At 42.8% G+C, this 16,552-nt stretch overlaps 1 protein-coding gene and 1 pseudogene across 1 annotated transcript in view; one reads left to right on the top strand and one right to left on the bottom strand.

Annotated features, from left to right (window-relative positions):
• Positions 1 to 16,552, bottom strand: part of PRKDC (protein kinase, DNA-activated, catalytic subunit) — a 100,779-nt gene that overhangs the window by 18,153 nt on the left and 66,074 nt on the right. Inside the window, exons 63-72 of the mRNA XM_077352448.1 lie at positions 14,388 to 14,599; positions 13,799 to 13,937; positions 10,743 to 10,931; positions 9,785 to 10,009; positions 8,437 to 8,545; positions 7,848 to 7,950; positions 4,681 to 4,867; positions 3,102 to 3,276; positions 2,764 to 2,954; positions 830 to 1,010 (exon numbers count right to left, since the gene is read on the bottom strand). Of these exons, the coding sequence (XP_077208563.1) occupies positions 830 to 1,010; positions 2,764 to 2,954; positions 3,102 to 3,276; positions 4,681 to 4,867; positions 7,848 to 7,950; positions 8,437 to 8,545; positions 9,785 to 10,009; positions 10,743 to 10,931; positions 13,799 to 13,937; positions 14,388 to 14,599 (1,711 nt within the window). The remainder of the gene's footprint in view (positions 1 to 829; positions 1,011 to 2,763; positions 2,955 to 3,101; positions 3,277 to 4,680; positions 4,868 to 7,847; positions 7,951 to 8,436; positions 8,546 to 9,784; positions 10,010 to 10,742; positions 10,932 to 13,798; positions 13,938 to 14,387; positions 14,600 to 16,552) is intronic.
• LOC143844957 (small ribosomal subunit protein uS5 pseudogene) lies at positions 14,867 to 16,330 on the top strand (annotated as a pseudogene).

Genomic DNA, 16,552 nt, shown 5'->3' with positions numbered 1-16,552 from the left:
AAATGCAGGTGCCACGGGCGAACAAGAGTTAAGTTTCCTCCAAACCAGGATTCTAAACCTGGATTAAACCCTGCTGCATAATCCTGATTTTGGAGAGGAAAACTATATTCAATTAACCCATATTCCAGAAAACTGGAGTTCAGTTCAAACTGCATTTTCCACACGAGAGCAAAGAAGAGAGGAATATGGTCCGGGAGCAAGTATGCTGGTTGAAAGGGATCCATCCGAATGTTGCCCGACAACGTTGGACAGCTACTTTAAAATTAAATTGTGTTTTAGTGTCCCTCGAGGGGAAAGCTTCTTGGGTTGATTTTACTACTTCAGTTTTGCATGGAATATATATTCCCTGCCTCAACCAGACACCTGGCAGAAGAGCTCCGTCTTACAGGCCCTGTGGAATATTGATACATCCGACAGGGTCCTTAGCTCTTCCAGGAGCTCATTCCACCAGGTTGTGGCCAGGGCCAAAAAAGGTTGAGGTCAGGCGGATGTCTCGGGGGCCCAGGATAACCAGCAGATTCATACCCATAGAGCAAAGTGCCCTGCGAGGGGCATAAGCAGATAAGTAGGCCTGCTGATAAGTTGCATCCTGAACATAGAGAGAACTCGTATTTACCATCTTAGAGCAATCGTGAAAGCCAAAAGTCAACCAAGCTGTGACTACACCCTCACTCTGTGTCAACATTTTCACCACAAAAAACTGACATGATGACTTAATATGTCAAAACAAAGAAAGATTAACACATGAATCTGGCCTTAAATAGCATGTATTCCCATCTATCTTCTGCAGAGTTAACAACAGGAATGGATAGCTAATTTTTTGACTCACCTGCTGAGCCTTCCTCTTTCTTACGGAGATGAGCGTCACAGAAATTAGCCAATATCATATAAGCATCAATGATGCTCTTTGTGTTTATATGGTCAAAAGAGAGGGACTGTACTTCTTCTTCAGCTTTTCTCACTGCACAGCTGAAACACTGGAAAGCCCTTGTGTTCAAACCTGCTACGACCTGCACCATGGGACAAAATATCCAAGGAAAACATTTAAGAAAGTATTAACATTCCAAAGGACATTTGACTAATAGAGGCAGAGTTAACAAACAGAAAGTATTCACAATGCTGCAAAAAGCGTGAGAAGAAAAAGAGGGGGGAATGGACACTCCCCTCAACTGGAAAAGTGTGTATCAGCTCCTGTTGCTGCCAGCTTTGACTATGAAAAAACTACTCAGACGGCTAAAATTACATTTTAAGTTATCTGCAGACTATTTCTAACAGAAATGTTTGACATCAGAATCCAAATCTGAAACAGAACAAATTTATTCCCTGAGCACTTATGTTATTCTGTTTTATTTTGTGCTTGGATTTGTTTGATGGCGCTTTACAATTTCTATGTTTTTTTTTAATGACTTTACTATAGTGCTTTATTTTGTGGGACATCTCTAGCATATAATTTTTTCCAAAGAAACAAATAATTGAACAACAATTACCTTCAAGGCCATACACGGTCAGGGCCCAGTGTACCTGAGAGATCGCCTCCCTGCCTATGCCCCCAAAAGAGTTCTGTGCTCTACCGTCACCAACCAGCTAAGGATCCCTGGCCCTAAAGAAGTCTTCCTGGTCTCGACCAGGGCCAGAGCATTCTCTTTTCTGGCCTCCACCTGGTGGAACGAGCTCCCAGAGGAGATCAGGGCCCTGATGGAGCTTAAACAGTTCCGCGGGGCCTGCAAAAAGGAGCTCTTCCACCAGGCATTTGGTTGAGACCAGACGTAATCAACAACGATTGAAGGGCCCCTGCTCCCCCCTGCCCCCCTCAGAATTCCACCAGTTCTCTAGACCTGTTTGTATTGTTGCACTGTTGTATTGTTTATATAGTTTATACTGTTATATTGTTATACTAGTAATCAAGCCCGCTGTACGTAAAATACAGCGGGCGCTAGGCATGGGAGCCCCCGGCAGTCGCGCAGAGCGCGGCTGCCGGGGGCTCCCTTGGTCGGCGGCCTGACGCAGCGAGAGGCTGCGGCAAAGGAGAGGTCGTCAGGCCGCGGGCAAAGGAGCAACTGCGCGCGGCTCGCAGTTGCTCCGACGGGGACTCGGGGGGACCAATCAAGTAGTCTGTCCAGAGGAAGGGGCCAATCGGCACCCTTCCTCATCACGGACACATCCCGCCTCCCAAGCCCTTATCCTTTTATTTAGTCCACGGCGCCGCGGGCTGTGTTAAGATGGTTACAACTATTAGTATTATTATTGTAAGGTATTCACTTGTTTATAGAATGTTTTATGTATTGTTCTTTGTTCCTATGTAAACCGCTCCGAGCCTTCGGGGAGGGCAGTATATAAATATAATAAATAAATAAATAGATAAATAAATACATACATACATAAAAAATTCCCAAATAATTTTTTTCTCTGTTAACTCCTAGAGTGCATGAATGATTATAAAAGAACCACCTTTCCAAGATGGAATTTATAGCTGGCCTGACAGTCTCTTGACGTCAGTACTTTCTGAAGAAAACTTTGCAATCTTGGCCTTGCCTGATGTAGTTCTGTGAAGCTTCTCAACCCACTGAGGAAGTGTTTCATTACTATCATCTTGCTTCCCCCTCCCCCAGCCTTTATTTCATTGACTGTTTGGATTATAGAGCCAAAAAATTGTTTCCCCTAGCCCTTTATGAAAATACCCTTCTCAACAATTCTGTTTTACACAGTTTGCAAAGTGAGGGGGCCTTCCTGACCACATCACAGGCATATATAAAAACTTCTTACCTTTTCAATATCATCAGGCCTTTCTCCTGAAAGTACAAAGACTTTTCTTGCTTTTTCGTCCTCAATCTGCTCAAGGCATCTTGGATCTTTGGAAAGTGCATTGGCCATAATGTGGAAAGTGGTGCCCAGGAGAAGATTCTGATTCCGGAAGGTTAGCAGATCCTTGCTCTGGGTGCCAGAGCTGGATTCATCTGTTAGACCATGTATTAAAAAAATATTATATTATAAAATTGACATTCAGATACATTCAGATATATCCATAAAACGAAATTATAAATTATTTTCAATACAGCATGATTACATTGTGCATCAGAGGAAACCTACACAAATCACATTACCTAGCAATGAAACTGTTTTGAGTACTGTAAGTATTTGTTCGGGGCTGCTTTGGTTCCGGCTGCGGCTGTGACTGAAGCGGCAATAGCTGTGGTTCCATCTTACCAGCCAGTCTTCTCTGGTCTTAGAATCTCTGTGCAGGTCCTTGAGAAGTTTAACGGCTACTGAAAAGCTGTTCTGCATTAAGCAGACAAAAGTGGAAAAGCTCAATAACATTAGTAACAAAAACTGGCAAGGGGACAAACATGTGGTTCCATGACATAAGAAAGAGAAGAATACAAAGGAGGAGGATTCCTGTAATTTGTACTCTGTAAACAGAAGTTGTCAGGGAGAAATATACTGAATTCAGTTAATTTCCCCCACCCAGTATCACATCATTCCACTCCTTATTACAACCCCCATCCCACATGCTTTTTGCACATGCTGGTCCTATCATCCCAGCATCGCCATTCTGGGCAGTCAGAGGCAATCCTTTCTTTTTTTCCTCCAGCAGCAAAGTTTGTTGGATCCAACCCAAAAGGTCCACATTGCTAAAAAAAATGGTTCAAGAAGAGCTACTTGATGACACGTCACAATCGATTTTATTTTCATAGCAGGAAGACATACTGGCCAAAGTTTTTGGAGGTTACTTTACCATATGTGTCTGTATTTTCCCATTTAATCCAATGTTCACTAATAATGCTGTTTTATTTAACACAATTAATGCCCATATCATGTACCGGATACAGGCATTATTATCATTTTTACTTTATGTGTTTACTTCATTTATGCCTTGCTTTCTGCTCCCCTAGTGACAAAAACCGCATGTATCATTCGCTCCATTTTATCCCAACAACAATCTTGGGTGGTCGGCTGAGGTGAAGGTCCATGTGACTGGTCCAAGATCATGCAGCACGCTTCAGTGCCAGAGTGGGGGACTGACCCTGGCCGCACCTCCTGGTCCAGCACTCCAACCACTGCACCACGCTAGCTGTCAAATTGCTTCAACTGCTACTTAAAGTTCAGGATGAGCCTGAATCCAAACCTGCCCCTCAAATGTCTTAAGCCATTGAAACCAACAAGACACATTCCTGCATTCAAGTAACTTACTTTGTCATTGCCCAGAGAATGGAAGGAGTAAACAAAACCCATAGAACCAGAACAGATTTGGGTTTCATTTAAATCCCAACCTTCCAGAACTACAGTAAGGAAGTTCCAGCCACATCTCATGCCACATCTCATCCCCCACATCTTATGCCACACATTGTTCTCATTTGCAGCATGCTGTAAGAAAGAGCAAGCACAGCGTTCCTTGGGAAAGGTATCTCACAACAGCTAAAAAAAAAATCCACACTGAGCTTTAAAAAACTGCAGAAGAATTTCAAAGGTTACTGCTGAAGTACAGGTGAATGCATAATTAAAACGTGATTCTTTAAACATGCCTATTTAGCATTCTAAATTTGAAGGCAATGATGTTAAGAATGGATGTCTCAAAGCACTGAAAATATACAATGAGGAAATTATCAGTCATGTACTTTTCTGATTGGATTACTTTCTATGAATCTTGCAACAGACCAGAAGCTATTCAAAAAATACAATCACCTGTTTCCTGGCACTTTCTATCATCTTCATTTTCATGGTAAACTTGCAGTTTCTAATCATGAAGCTGATGTCTTCCTTCTTGTCGCCCCCTTCTGTGTTGCAATTAAGATCTCCTCCGTCTACTTCCATACTGTCTTCCAAGTGGATATTAGGAAGTCGCTCCTGAATTTTATTAAGAAAGAAACATCTACACAAAAATAAGAACACAAACACACTGCTTGCCAAAGTGTAACTGTGGCTGAAAAGAGTTCATTCCTTACCACCCATTCCTATAGGAAAGCTTGAGGGGACTATTATAAGACTTTAAGATCATCAGACCAAAGACCCTGTTTTTCACAATGGCCAACCAGATGCTGCCTGAAAGTCTACATGAAAAGAACAAAGGACAAAGCTCCCCCACACACTGCTGTCTGCCTCTCAAATGATATTTAGAACTGTACTTTTATAAACCTCTATCATGTGTCCCCCTATTATCTTTTAAAAATAAAAATGACTCAAATTCTGTAGCCTTTGACAATAACACTTAAATAACTGCACTCTTTGGTCTTGGGTTATGGCTTTCTTGACTTTGCTCATTCAACATGTTGGTGCCCTCATAGAGTTCATGATAACTTTCCTGATTTGTTGCATACTTTCTATCTCAGCTTTAATTACCGAGGATTTAAATAGCTTCCAAACATCCTCAAGAGCATCCTCTTCGCAACTTCTTTAGACTTAGTCCTTTTAAATAAAATGTGACCATTTTTAACTTCTCTTGCAATTTTCCATTTACATGTATGTTAAACCTGATTACAACCAAAGTCACCATTTCCAACTGCTTTAATATTTATATATTATACTTCTTCCAGCTTACACTTACTCACACCATATTGCCCAGTTACCCAGTACAGACAGAGCCTCCCGCAGCTCTTCACAATCCTCTTTGATTTTTACCATCTTTAACCGCTCCTAGCGGAGCAGATTAGATAATTCGGTAAGGGCCCCGAGGGCGGGCCCTGTCCGTGATAAGGAAGGGTGCCGATTGGCCCCTTCGCCCGGACTGACAAGCGGAGGGCCCAATCGGCAGGTGCTTTGCACCTGCTAATTGGGCCCTCTGATTGTCAGTCCGCCGGCAAGGGACTAATCGTGAGCCACGCAGAGCGCGGCTCGCGATTGGTCCCTTGCCGGCAGACTGACGAATCGGGAGGCGCAAAGCCCCCTCTGCCATGGCCCCATGCGGCCGACCGCCGCCATTTGCTCCCTACCCGCGGCCAGGCCAGGTTGCCGCATGGCCGCATGCCTTGTGGGACCCGGCCGCGGCAGCGGCACTGCCTGCCCCCGGCCGGCCACCGCCCACAGCTGCGGGAGCGCTGGCGCCTGCAGCCCCACCACACGACGCATCCGAGCTGCCAGCCGGGCCCAAGCCGCCAGCTGGGCCCAACCCGCCCATGAATAGGCCGCCGCCCCACGCCGCGAGGAGCGCCCGCTGCTGCTCGCTGCTCACGGCGCGGCTCCGCAGCCCCCAGCAGCCATGCCCACCCCGACGCCGGGGCCAGCGCCCACTCAAGACCCCGGCCACAACAGGTAGGCTGCAGCCTGGGGGGGGCCCGCTGCGACCTTCCCGAGCAGGCCACAGCTGGATTCCGGTGACGGCCCGCCAGTTGGGAAGCCACCAAGTCGCCCCGCCGCACTGACAATGCCCGCTAGCGCCCGCTGTATTCCCAGGACCGCAGGCTTACTTTCTAGTCCTGAATAATTTGGCATCATCAACAAACTTGGCCACTGCACAAGTCACCTCTAATTCCAAATCATTTATGAACAAATTAAATAGAACTGGTCCCAATAACAATCCTTTCTTGGATCTTAATACTCTACAATCCAATGTGAAAACTTTCCATTTATTCATATTCTCTGTTTCCCGCCATTTATGGAACACAATTGTGTAGTTATAATCCGGCCACCTCAGGCATGTACACCTGGCCCAATCACTGTTCATCTTCAGAAGGCAGGTGAAAGTTTATTTAGGACAGCAATTGATTGATTTAGCATTTATTGTTGGGATTTAGCATTTATTCTTAAATTTGTTTTTGTAGCTTTTATAATTGTTTTTATTGTGTTTTTATGATGTTGTATTTATATTGTAAACTACCTTGAGTTCCACAAGGGAGAAATTTAACCAGTTTTTAATGCATAAGAGGATACATTTTCTTATCCCATGATTGTTAAGCTTTGAATTTGATGAAGTACCTTGTCAAAAGCATTCTGAAAGTCCAAATGTATGGGTATCTGATAACCCTTTATCCACATGCTTGTTAGCATGGTCAAAGAAGAGTTTGGTAAGTCAGAACTTTTCTTTGCCGAAGCCATGCTAATTTTCTCTCTGTGGACCAGGGATGAGCAATTTTTCAGTTTGGGACTATTGGATCTGAAAAAAAAATCAGTATTAAAAAAAAATCCCAGTTCCTTATACCAGAATGGTATTTGAATCTGCGATTTTTCACAAATCCCAATTTTTTTTCAGGTCTAATAATCCCAAGAAGAAAAATACTGGTATTTTTCAGGTATTAATATAGCTGGATTGAAGAAAAGGCTACTCAAATGGCTGAGCCTGAAAATTCCTGAAAACTTTTGGCATTTTGGGGCTTGTCAGTTAGCTGAAGTGCATTTAAAGGGCTTGCAATCCTTGTAAATGCCTTTGGAGTGAACTCTCAACTTGAAAAAGACATTTAAAGGGACTGTAAACCCTTTGTAATTTACTTGCACTGCCATCACCATCGGACAATAGGGCACCTTTTGGGGGCTCATAGAACTGGACCCCCTGGACCAATCTTCTTCAAACTTTGGGGCTCTTAGGAGAGGCATCAGCAGCTATGCTGCAAATGTGTTGCCTCTACCTTAAAAAACAGCTCCCCAGAGCCCAATACCCCCAAGATCAACTCTCTATTATAGCCTATAGGGGACATTGACGATAACGATATCCAGAGGGTATAATAGAGCTGAAAAAATTCAGCATTCTTGAATATTGGTACTGGGATTTGGGTATATTGGGAAATGTCAATTTTGGGGGGTTCAGTATACTCAAACCCCCCAAATACTGGGCGGATTTTGTACACTCCTATCCATAGGAACATGCAAACATACAAACTCTTAACTGTGTAACAGTTATAGTTGACTAAGCATGTACGTACCTGTTTGTAATGATGTCATCCCAAATATTCATAGGATCCATCTTGGAATCTGGATATCTGCTCATCCAAATACTGATAAGTCTCTTCAGGGATGCCCGAGAAGCTGTGTTGCCATTGTTTTAAAAAAATGAAAAATCATATCTACTGGCAGACAATGCAGGACAAGAAGTTTAAATCCTGACGAACTAGCATAAATAGTACCAGATTTTACTTAAATATTTTACGTGTAAGGGTTTTGATCAATGAGACAATTGTATATATATATATATTTTTAATCAGTTTTACTGCTCACGAGGATCTGTTGTTGTCTGTTTCCTGTTTGCCAAAAAACAGCTTCTAGTGCAGTACAGGAAAACAAAAGTCTCAAAGCATTCTAATCTTCCTGGATCATAACACATCAGAAGCAACTAATAAAAAAAACTGATAGCAGGCACAGCATCCACCCAAAATGTTTTAGCTGAGACACTATTCCCCTTTGGGAAATATGGCCAGACTAGATTAGACCTAGACTTAAATGTTGTAAGTTTAAAAGTAAACAGTAATGATACTAAATATATGTGAGAGTATCTCATTAAAAAAGTAAACTTACGTGATCTGCCTATCAAGTTGACAAAATCTTGTATTTCAGTTATAGTCTGAATTGACTGCAGCTTGGTAAGTCGACTCTGGTGTAACACTGAATCAATACTGGAATAGTTCTGCATGAAAACATAATTCATTTTGCACCGCTAGCCAATGAATTCTCCTATCTGGTAGGATTTCCCCACTGACATCACTTGAATAAAACTTGGTTGGTCTTAAAGGTGCCCTTGGACTCAAATTTTGTTCTGCTACTTCAGTCAAACAGCTGAATCTATCACTTCACCTGGACAATCTCAAAGAAAGTGAAAGAGCAACCTAATTTACCCTATTTATGGAAACCGGGACTCCACCAACTTCACTATAGCTATAATCCTTCAAGGGGAAAAATCCACGTAATACATTTTAGTAAAACCAATCAAAATTACAGAGACCAGTGTGCAAGTTTTTTTGGTTCTACATAACTCCATTCAGATTGCATTTCTTTTTAAAAGACAGGGAGATGCTTAAAGATGATCCTGACATAAGCATGCGCCTACTGGAAACTCATGCAAACCCTGAAGCGTATGGCAGAATTTGTATCAGGAACCCTCAGCTGATTAGTAAGACAATGGTGAGAACAAAGACAGTTCCATTGTGACTGTAAACAAGCCAGTGACTGAAAGGGGGAAAGGTGAAACGTGAATGAGCTATAGTGCAGCCATGTCTGTGAAGGCCAGGTAAAGAATTGAGAACATCTGACCCAGTGGTGAGTCAGCACTACTATCTTTGTTTTCAGCTTAAGTCTCCAAAAGCCTGCATTCCTCACCTCATAGGGCAAGCTAACCTTTAACACAGATCCTGTTTTTCTTAAACTATAGTAGTCCGCAGTTTGTGTTGTGCTCGTAGCATACCACAGATAAGGTAGTAGTACTCCTACAAGTATGTTAAGAAGGAAGTACAGATTGCTTTTCTATTGGTTTAGATTTGGTGCACTATAAAGTTGCCATTGTGTAATTGGGGCAACAGTTCTGCAAGACCCTAATGTCTCGTTGTCTATATATGGTTATGCTTTTGCCTGTAAAGCTGTTAGTGAGTTTTTCTACAGACAGATAATTGCCTTGACCATGGTCAACTGATTAAAGACTTTCCTTCTACTAAACACAGTTTTATTTATTTATTTGGACCTCTTCAACTGAACCCAAATTTCTCCATCACGAAGAATCCACTGTGCCTCTAATATCCCTTTAAAAAATCCACTTGATGTTAGAAAAATTTTAAATGGATTCCTGAAGATGATTCATGCAAGAAAGTCTAATATCAACTTGCAATAGCGGCATGCATTTTAGAGCACTGCATTAGAGGTACTTGAATGTTACCTGCATGAACACCTGCATGGCATTACTAATGTAGTACTTGGCTCTATCAAAATCATCCTGCAAAATGTAGAGAAGACTCAGCTCTTGACTGTAGTACATTTCTATCAGAGCTTTCTTCTGTTCTGTCTTCATAGCTTCATCAATAAATGTCAACAAGGACTGGTCATCACCACCATGAAGGAGCAGTTTTAGCTTGCTGCGAATTATATATGGTAGATAAGTCTCCTACAAGTGAGGACAGAAGGGTGAAAGTGAACATGGCTTTTGGCACAGCAAGCTGCCTTTGACTTACAACACTAAGTCAGTCATACAGAATCTGCTACTATCATCAATGAAACTGATGCTTTTCAAATGTATTTGGACAATATACAGTTCAAATCTAGTTGTTTTTCGTTTTAATCAGAGACTAGATGTGAAGGCCCAGGGGAAAAAAATAGAAACCTATATAGTTGAGGGAGCACTGACTAGAAGTCCAAGGTTGTTTTTTGGGGGTGGGGGGAATAAGTAAAATGCTTCTTAGGATATGTTTTAGCTAACCCCCAGAAGTATTTTGAGGAGCACTTGAAAAAATTCCTAAAGTGCAATAAAATAATAATAAAGATCTGTTTTTTTCAAGGGGGGAGAACGGGGGGAGAGATGTTTTTTCTAATGCTTGCCTGAAACCTCTTCAGCTGACTGATCCCTTGGATTTTCCTCCTCTTTTGAACTCGAATCTGCCAGTTTATCCTGAGTGGAAGTGGCCCTTAAGTTGCCTACCTACCCTTTTTTCCACATAGTTACTGTTTGCCCCCCAAGAAGGGGGGGGGAGAGTACTGGGAGATAAACTGCATATATTCCGCATGCTCTGCAGTGTGGCTTCAGACAGAGTATATGGTATTTGTCCAAATAATATGTTACAATAAATAAACACATTTTTTTAAGCTAGAAACTATACAGGCAAATATATATTTTTTCAAACCTGATAAAATGGATTGCTCCAAGTTTTATTTAGGTCTGGGGGCTGTTTATCATCAAGGTTAATAGTGGAACAATATTCCAAAGATTTCCATTCTGTTAGATGGTTGTAACACTCGAGAGAAGCCAATTCCCAAAAGTCCTTTTCTGCTTCCGTTGGTTCCTCATCAGGCCAGTCTTGCTTAGAAAGTGCCTATAGGAGCAAAGATGAATGTATTAAGTGATAAATAGGTAGCACACTGCACACTTTAATTCACAAGTCTGCACAAAGACTACAAGATGAATTTTTATTTATATCCTTTCTTCCTTTGCATACAAGGATGTTCAAAGCAGTTCCTTCGGTAATTACACAAAGTTTGTATACCTTTTAGCATACCAGTAAGGTAGAGGTATCCCCTGTGCAAGCACCGAATCATGTCTGACCCTTGGAGTGACGCCCTCTAGCATTTTCACGGCAGACTCAATACGGGGTGGTTTGCCAGTGGCTTCGCCGGTCATTACCGTTTACCCCCCAGCAAGCTGGGTACTCATTTTACCGACCTCAGAAGGATGAAAGGCTGAGTCAACCTTGAGCCGGCTACTGGGATTGAACTCCCAGCCTCACAGTCAGAGCTTCAGACAGCATGTCGGCTGCCTTACCACCCTGCACCACAAGAGGCTCTTAGCATACCAGTAGAGTTATCTTATTCTGTAATCCTTAAACAACCTTCTAAATCTACTGAAGTTAATGGGCTTCAAATGTATGACTCTGCTTCAATTTGCACTGATGGATTACTCAAGAGCATGAAATAGCAGCACTCCACAGAATTTCATTGAAGCCTACTTTTTCATGTGCACTTTATGTTTATTTATTTATTTGTTAGATTTTTACACCACCCCTCTCAAACAATAGACTTGGGGCAACTGACAACATATTAAAAATCCTGTACATAAAATTATAAAAGCCACTTAACAGTGAAAGTACTACTGGTTAAAAATATGCTCCAACAAGCCTGGGATCCAAATAGAACTAAAATTCAATTTACAAACTGAGGCTTAGGTGGAAGGGGAGAAAGGAATGGGGAAGGGCCCCAATTCAGATGTCAATGAGTACAGACCTTGGCATCAACCATATGCCTGGTGGAAGAGCATCAATTTGCAGGCCCTATGGAACGGTGATAGCTCCAGTAGGGCCCAGATCCCTGTTGGCAGCTCACACTACCAGGTTGGAGCCAGGACCGAGAGCATTTCTCTGGGGTTGGGGACTACCAACATGTTGGAGTTGGCGGAGATGCACATGTCCTGGACTGCACGAGGCCATGAAGGTTAAAACCAACACCTTGAACATGATCCAGAACTTGATCGACAGCCAGCACAGCTGCTGGAGAACAGGTTGAATGTACATTCTCCACGGAGTCCTTGTAATGAGCCAGGTGGCCACATACTGGACCAGTTGTAATTTCTGGATCAGGAACAGGATCAGGCCAGTATAGAGCAAGTTACAGTAAACTAGCCTGGAGGTGACTGCCACATGTGGCTAGGTGTTCTGGGGCCAGGTAGGACGCTAGTAGCTTCACCTGGCATAGATGGAAAAATGCCCAAGCTACTTTACTGACCTGCACCTCTATAGTAAGGGAGGTGTTGAGGGACACTCCCAGATTCTTGACAGTATGTACAGCTTGCAGCTGCACCCTATCAAGTCAGGGAAGGCACAATTTCTCCTTTGATCCCTTCCTTCCCAGCCACAGGACCTTCATTTTCAGAGGGTTAAGCTTCAGACAGCTTTGCTGGAGCCACTCTGTCATGGCTTCCAAACATCTGGCCAAGGATTTTGGTGATGTGTTCAGCCAGCTGCTCATTAACAGGTAGAGCTTGGTATCCTCTGCATACTGGTGACACTGAAGCCCAACCCCCCCCCCTCCAACAAGCTAGGCTAGAGGGTACATGAATATATATTAAATAATTCCAGGGAGAGAATCATGCCTTATGATACCCAACACTGGAGTTGGCAGCAGTGTGACTGCTCTTCCCCAACAGCAACCCTCTGTCCCTGACCTTGAAGAAAGGAGACCAGGCAAGGCAAGACAAGACAAGGCAAGCCTGACGTCAGTGAGAAAGTCATACGCTGCTGTGAGGGATAATAACACAAGCAGTGCCAACCCATCTCGATCCAGTTGTCTTTGGAGATCATCTGTCAGAGCAACCAGGGCTGTTTCCACTTCATGGTCTTCAGGTATGCTTTTAATTGGTTTGCAGCTGCCTGCTCAACTAACTTCTCCATAAACACAAGATCTGAGATGGAGCAGCAGCTGTCTGGGTCCTGAAAATCTAAATACGGTTTCTTCAATAGGGATCAGACCATTGCCTCCTTTAGCCTCTCACAGGAGTATTCCAATCCTCCCATTGCCCAATTTAAGGGCTGAAGGGGCAAGTGATCAGCTTAATTGAAGCTAGCACCCTATCCACATTGGTTTGTGAAAGTTCCCTGAAGCTTTCAAAACCACCTTCTCAGGAAGGCTGAGGGGGCCTCCAGTTAGTTTTCTGTATTAACAGTTGGGGGAAGGTTGTGGTGGAGGGACAAGGTTTTATCTGTGAAATAGCTTGCAAATGGATCACAGCTTATGGCCATTTGAAAATTATTTGAGCACCTTTCTTCAAGGGCACTAAGCAATCAAATTACCCTAAAACAATTGAGCTGGGCGTGAGCTTGCGAACACAATGAAAGCTGCATAGAAGTCTCTCTTCGCAGCTTTCACTGCTGTCCCACAGGCCCTTGTGAGCACCCTATAGGATGTTCTTCTGTTTCATCATGAGATTTTCTCCAAACTTGCTCTGAACTCCCATTTCTCTTCTCGGAGCTTAGACAGGGGTGGAATGGGCATTGGGGAACGATCACATTGCTGGCCACCAACAGCTGGTTGTGCCAGTCGTTTTCATTTCCCTTAGATGCTAAGATGACTATCCTAGTCAAATAAAGAAAATTATTATTTTGAGAGCTTTTTAAAAGTCAACGTTGAGCTTGAGCAATTACTTTTTTCCCCCAGCCACTTTAAAATAAGTTTTATAAAGCATAAAATGTACCTCATCATATTGTTTTGCTGCCTCAGCATAATCACTGTTTGCTTCTGCTAATAAGGCTTTCTGAGTGACTTCTTTAGTACCAATTTTTCCACTAAAAATACCCCGAAGGACATCATAATCTCCAACAGATCGATAAAGTCTAGAAAGTGAGAATCATCAAAAGTAAATCTGGATTGACCAAGAACACATTATTATCATAAACAGAATTATTCCCATAACCATAAACAAGGAGTGAACTTCTTTTTTTTGGCTTAACATAGGAATGAATCAGGTAAAACGAAACAAAATTTCTCCACACAAACTTTTGAGCCATAGCTGTATTCAGGCACTGGGGATTCCTTGTTACAAGTTAACTTTTCCCCCGTTGGCTTTAGGCTGCTCTTCTACTACATGCTTGTTTTGAGCTTAAAGCAATTTCACTCAGTCTGGGCCTCAGCTTGGAACTGAACGAACCGCTTTTAACTGTTACCCTCCCGTGTAAACATTTAATCAGCTCCCACTGGTAGCTCTTAGACAGAGAAGGAACCTAACCTGTCCCCCACAGAGAAGTCATCTCTAGATTAGGACAAAAAGTAAAACAAGAACTTACTTGGCTAGTTCAATCCATCGGATTACATCTGGAGAAAGGTCTGACTTTCCACGCATTCTTTTAGCAGGTGGTTCCTCCTCTACTGAAGATACGTGAACTAGAGCTTGCTCAAGAAGTAGGATACCCGCAGGTTGTTGTAAACTTGCTAAGCAGCTAGTACTCACACTGGAAGGGGTCAGATCCAGCAGCTCTTTGTGCTGATAACTCATCTCCTATTGCAGTAAATCTATAATTAGCTATTAGAAATGTTTTCTTGGGTCTCTGCAACAACCACATGTTTTATTCCCCATTTCTCTCCAGTGTTTAGGACAATTTACTGATAGTGTTTAGGCCGGCTTGGTGGTCCCTGGCCCTAGGGAAGTTCGTCAGTCCTTGACCAGAGCCAGGGCTTTCTCAGTCTTGGCTCTCACCTGATAGAATGAGCTCCAGATGACATCAGGGCCCTGACAGAGCTAAAACAAAGCCACAGGGCCTGCAAAATGGAGCTCTTGCACAAGGCTTTTGGTCAAGACAAGTGAACCCAACCACCAACTGGAGCCCAGAGGTCCCTCCCACCATCATCTGATCCATAGAAGAAAAACCCCAAGTGCAGTAACACTTGACTCAAATGTTAAATAGTAAACTTTTATTTTGATACAAGTTTCTATTGTTACAAATGTTATATATTCAAATCAAGCTGCTTATTATATTGTATTGTTTTATGAAAGTTTCCAATGTAAACCACCCTGAGCTGCAAGGGAGGGTGGTATATAAATATAATTAAATTAAATAATAAATTAATATCCAGATGTCAAAACTGAGCATTTCCTCCCCCCTGATCTATATCATTGGTGACTGCTAAGAGGAACAAAGAAATGTATCAGGATAAGGCGGTGGATCTCAACCTTCCTAATGCCATGACCCTTTAATACAGTTCCTCATGTTGTGGTGACCCCCAACCATAAAATTATGCAAGTGTTCTTTCACAGAAATTAAACTGAAACGGACCAATGGCGTGAAGATCCATTGTTTGTGATTGTATAGAAATTGGTTATAAATTGTATGCAAATTGGCAGGCACCTTCAGGAGGAGTAGCAACAGTTCCCCCCCCCCCACCCGCCAAGCTGTTCGTCTTGCCAGGTTTAATAGCTTTGTTACCATTGGTGACTACAATGGCCACGCTGGCATTAGAATCAAATGTTTCAAGGAATTCACCACTGCAACTCGTGGAGCCATCACCTTGGCTAAGCTGTCCATTATACCAGTGAGGTGTGACTATCAGGGTAACAAGATTGGCAAGCCCCACATAGAACCATGCAAAATAATGGGCTGCTATAGATCTGTCCTGTGCACTTCATCACAACACCACACGGTACTGGAAATGTGCTGTCCCCAGTTCCTGTGAAAAAGCTGATGATGAGCTAGTACTGATGACTGCTATCCCTCTGCTAGCAGCTGCACTGCGTCCCTGGGCAACTTTGCTAAGGCCACCTTCGATGCCATTTCCAAGGCCTACAGTTATCTACCCCTGACCTTTAGAAAGAGACCATGTTCACTAAGTCTCCTTGCCAGGAATACACCGACCATCTGGCCAAGACCCCCAACACCAGAGTCTCTGCGCAGAAGACCCAGAAGGCTGCCTAGCTTTTTACAAGAAACACAAATGGATAAAAGACACATACCCCAAGTGAAGCAAGTTCTGGTGCTTGTCTACAGCTAACCAATTCTTACCCTTTTCTTTTGTTTACCTTCTTTGGGAATCAATATCCTTCTACTTCACAGACTCAAATGAACATGAAGACTAGGCAAAGGCTAAACACAGGGACCCAAGCTGCTAAGCAGAGGACAAATATAAGAAGCACAATGCTTCAGCACTTGTGTTGTTTTGTGAGAAAGACGTATCTTCCTATGTTCTACAGTACTTGACTTGATGTCTTAAAAGTCAATATGATTCCTTTAAAGATTACTGGGGTGGTGATTATGTCAAGTGATTCTCAGGCAGGCAGGCAATGCATTCTGCACCTATCTGTGGGAAGGACCAGAGACTTGTAGGAGGAGAATTTTGGGCTAATCCCAGATGCACTGCTCCCAGGCATTAGCTATGGTTTAGTGTCTAGGAATAAACAGTAGGATCAAAACTTTATCTTCTTTAATTCTTCCTCTTAAATTCCTCACGCCTTATGTAC

Source organism: Paroedura picta, chromosome 9, assembly GCF_049243985.1.
Source record: "Paroedura picta isolate Pp20150507F chromosome 9, Ppicta_v3.0, whole genome shotgun sequence".
NCBI lineage: Eukaryota > Metazoa > Chordata > Lepidosauria > Squamata > Gekkonidae > Paroedura > Paroedura picta.
Note: the sequence above shows the minus strand (reverse complement) of the source record. Positions and strands in the feature narration are given on the sequence as shown.